At 46.7% G+C, this 2,500-nt stretch overlaps 1 protein-coding gene across 1 annotated transcript in view; it reads left to right on the forward strand.

Moving 5' to 3' along the window:
* Positions 1-1,298: 1,298 nt before the first annotated feature.
* Positions 1,299-2,500, forward strand: part of LOC135822725 (fibropellin-1-like) — a gene marked incomplete at its 5' end in the record, with an annotated part of 22,304 nt that continues 21,102 nt past the window's right edge. The window contains 3 exon segments of the mRNA XM_065335552.1: positions 1,299-1,339; positions 2,112-2,147; positions 2,433-2,500. The exon segment at positions 2,433-2,500 is cut by the window's right edge and continues 46 nt beyond it. Coding sequence (XP_065191624.1) covers positions 1,299-1,339; positions 2,112-2,147; positions 2,433-2,500 — 145 coding nt within the window.

The raw sequence follows: 2,500 nt of genomic DNA on the forward strand, positions 1-2,500 counted from the left end.
GAACGGGCCTTGGAAATGGGGATTTTGTATTGAAGATGATGGTGTGATCGCATGTGAATTCACGTGCATAGCAATGTAATGCAAAGTGCATGGACATTTGATCAGGAATGCATATCACTGCTAAATTAATCATACATCATACTTCAGGGGGAATCCTGATAATTCGAACCTCGAAATGCCAGGAAAAAACTTCTACAGTCCATTCAGAAAAAGATGGACTTCTATGCTTTTGGTCATAAATGGGTCAAACGTTTAGTTTCTTAGAATTTTTTCTGCAATCCCCTATGGAATCCTCTTCCAATTATGTTTCTGAAATCTATTTCTCCAAAAAGCAAGCCGTAGGAAGAATAGGATTTTGGCCAGGTTTTGCCCCAAGAGCACTGAATTGGGAAAACCCATCAAAATCCAGGCCGTTTGACCCTGCCTGCAACAGTGCATTGTACGGTTCGAACCCCAGTTCAGGTACCCTTTTTGGACCCTTTTCAAATTTCAAATTTCACGGCACTGCACTGTGTACGATTAAATTTTGAAAAATCGCCTAATACGGGAGCTCGCCAGAGCCAGGGCCCATCTTTTTGTGAATGGACTGTAATTAGCCGGACATTCTAATTATCCAAACATGAACCCACAACACAATATGTACATCAAAATGCTCCCATGGTCACGCAGAGTCGCGCTATGGACCTTAGACACAGATTTCACGGATACTGAACTGACCGGCACAGCCTGCTCATGCAAACTGAACTGACTAGTACAGTGTACAGTGAACTTCGAATTACACTTTGCTACCTTCGAATTATCAGCACAAATCCCACACATTTTCTATGTAAGTGGAATCCGTGGAACTTCGAATTAACCGGACATGTCTGGTTCGAGGTTCGAATTATCAGGAAAATTTATGTGGGAATCGTATTGACAGAAATCGGTCCTGGAAAAACTTCTAATTAAGCGGGATGTTCGAATTAAGTCATATTCGAATTATCAGGATCCCACCTGTACCAGCCACACATGCAGACCAAGAGGAGCCGACTCAGTGGACCCAACTCTGTGGTCACCCTACACAGTGAGACCTGTCTAGGGCAACCACTCAAGGCAAAATGTGATCCCTGTGTACAGGTGGTCTTTTTTTAGTTGTAGTGGTCCTTCTGGACAGGGATCGCCTTATACGAGGAGAGTGGTCGCCTTGACAGGTTTTAATGTATGAACGGTACATATCGGCCTCCTTCCGTTTTGTGCGCAGGTTTCGTGGGCTCGAACTGTGACCAGGACTTTGACGAGTGCCAGTCCGTACCCATAACGCCATTCTGTCGTAACACAGGCACGTGCGTCAACACTATTGGTAAGTAGATGGATGCATTGGTACACTGCCACACGGATGCACTGATGTCGGGCTGATGTACTGATACACTGCCACACTGCCACACTGATGGACTGGAGGGCTGATGTACTGATACACTGCCACACTGCCACACTGATGGACTGGAGGGCTGATGTACTGATACACTGCCACACTGCCACACTGGCACACTGATGGACTGATGTACTGATGCACTGACACACTGGTAGACTGGAGGGCTGATGTACTGATGCACTGGAGGGCTGATGTACTGATGCACTGGAGGGCTGATGTACTGATGCACTGGAGGGCTGATCTACTGATGCACTGGAGGGCTGATGCACTGATGCACTGGAGGGTTGATGCACGGATGCACTGATGCACCGATACACTGACACATCAACACACTGATGGACTAGTGCGCGGGCACATTGATGTGCCGGTGCACGGTTGAGCTGATATTCTGATGGTCTGCGGCACTAGTGCTCTGAAAAGCTAGTGCACTGATTGGACTGGATTCTTTGCTGGCCATGATACTGGGGGCAGAAAACACGAACAACGTATTTCACTACATCTGGCGGGCATATGCGTGTTTGGCATTTGGCTACGGGAGAAGGTATGCTGAGCCACAATTGTGGAATTCTTGAATCAATAGCCATCCATCCTTTTGCATTATTGAACAGCCGAATGGCACCATTCACAATTCTATTGTTTTATAACTTCGCCTGAAAATGAATTCAATTGTCTTTTTCTATGTGACTGGTTTCTACTGCAGGTAGTTACATGTGCCTATGTCCCCCAGGAGTGACCGGTGAGTGTCAGTGAACCACATGATCAGTGTGTAGACATTGCGCAACATTGTGCAACATGACTTAGTTTGATTACGCACTGTTTGCGTGATCGCGTGCGCCGTGCTAATTGTGTGTGTGTGTGTGTGCCGGTGTGTGCACACGTGTGTGTGTGTGTACTTGCACTTGTGTGTGTACGTGTGTGTGTACGCGTGTGTATGTGCACATGTGTGTGTGTGTGTGTTCCTGGGTTCATGCGTACATGTGCAACACCTGATCCACTAATGTTTCTGAAACCATGTTAATAGGTGGAGTGTGTCAGACCACGCTGGGCTGTGGCACCAATCAATGTCGGAATGGAGGAACATGTCAATAT

This window comes from Sycon ciliatum, chromosome 8 (genome assembly GCF_964019385.1).
Source record: "Sycon ciliatum chromosome 8, ocSycCili1.1, whole genome shotgun sequence".
Classification (NCBI taxonomy): Eukaryota; Metazoa; Porifera; class Calcarea; order Leucosolenida; family Sycettidae; genus Sycon; species Sycon ciliatum.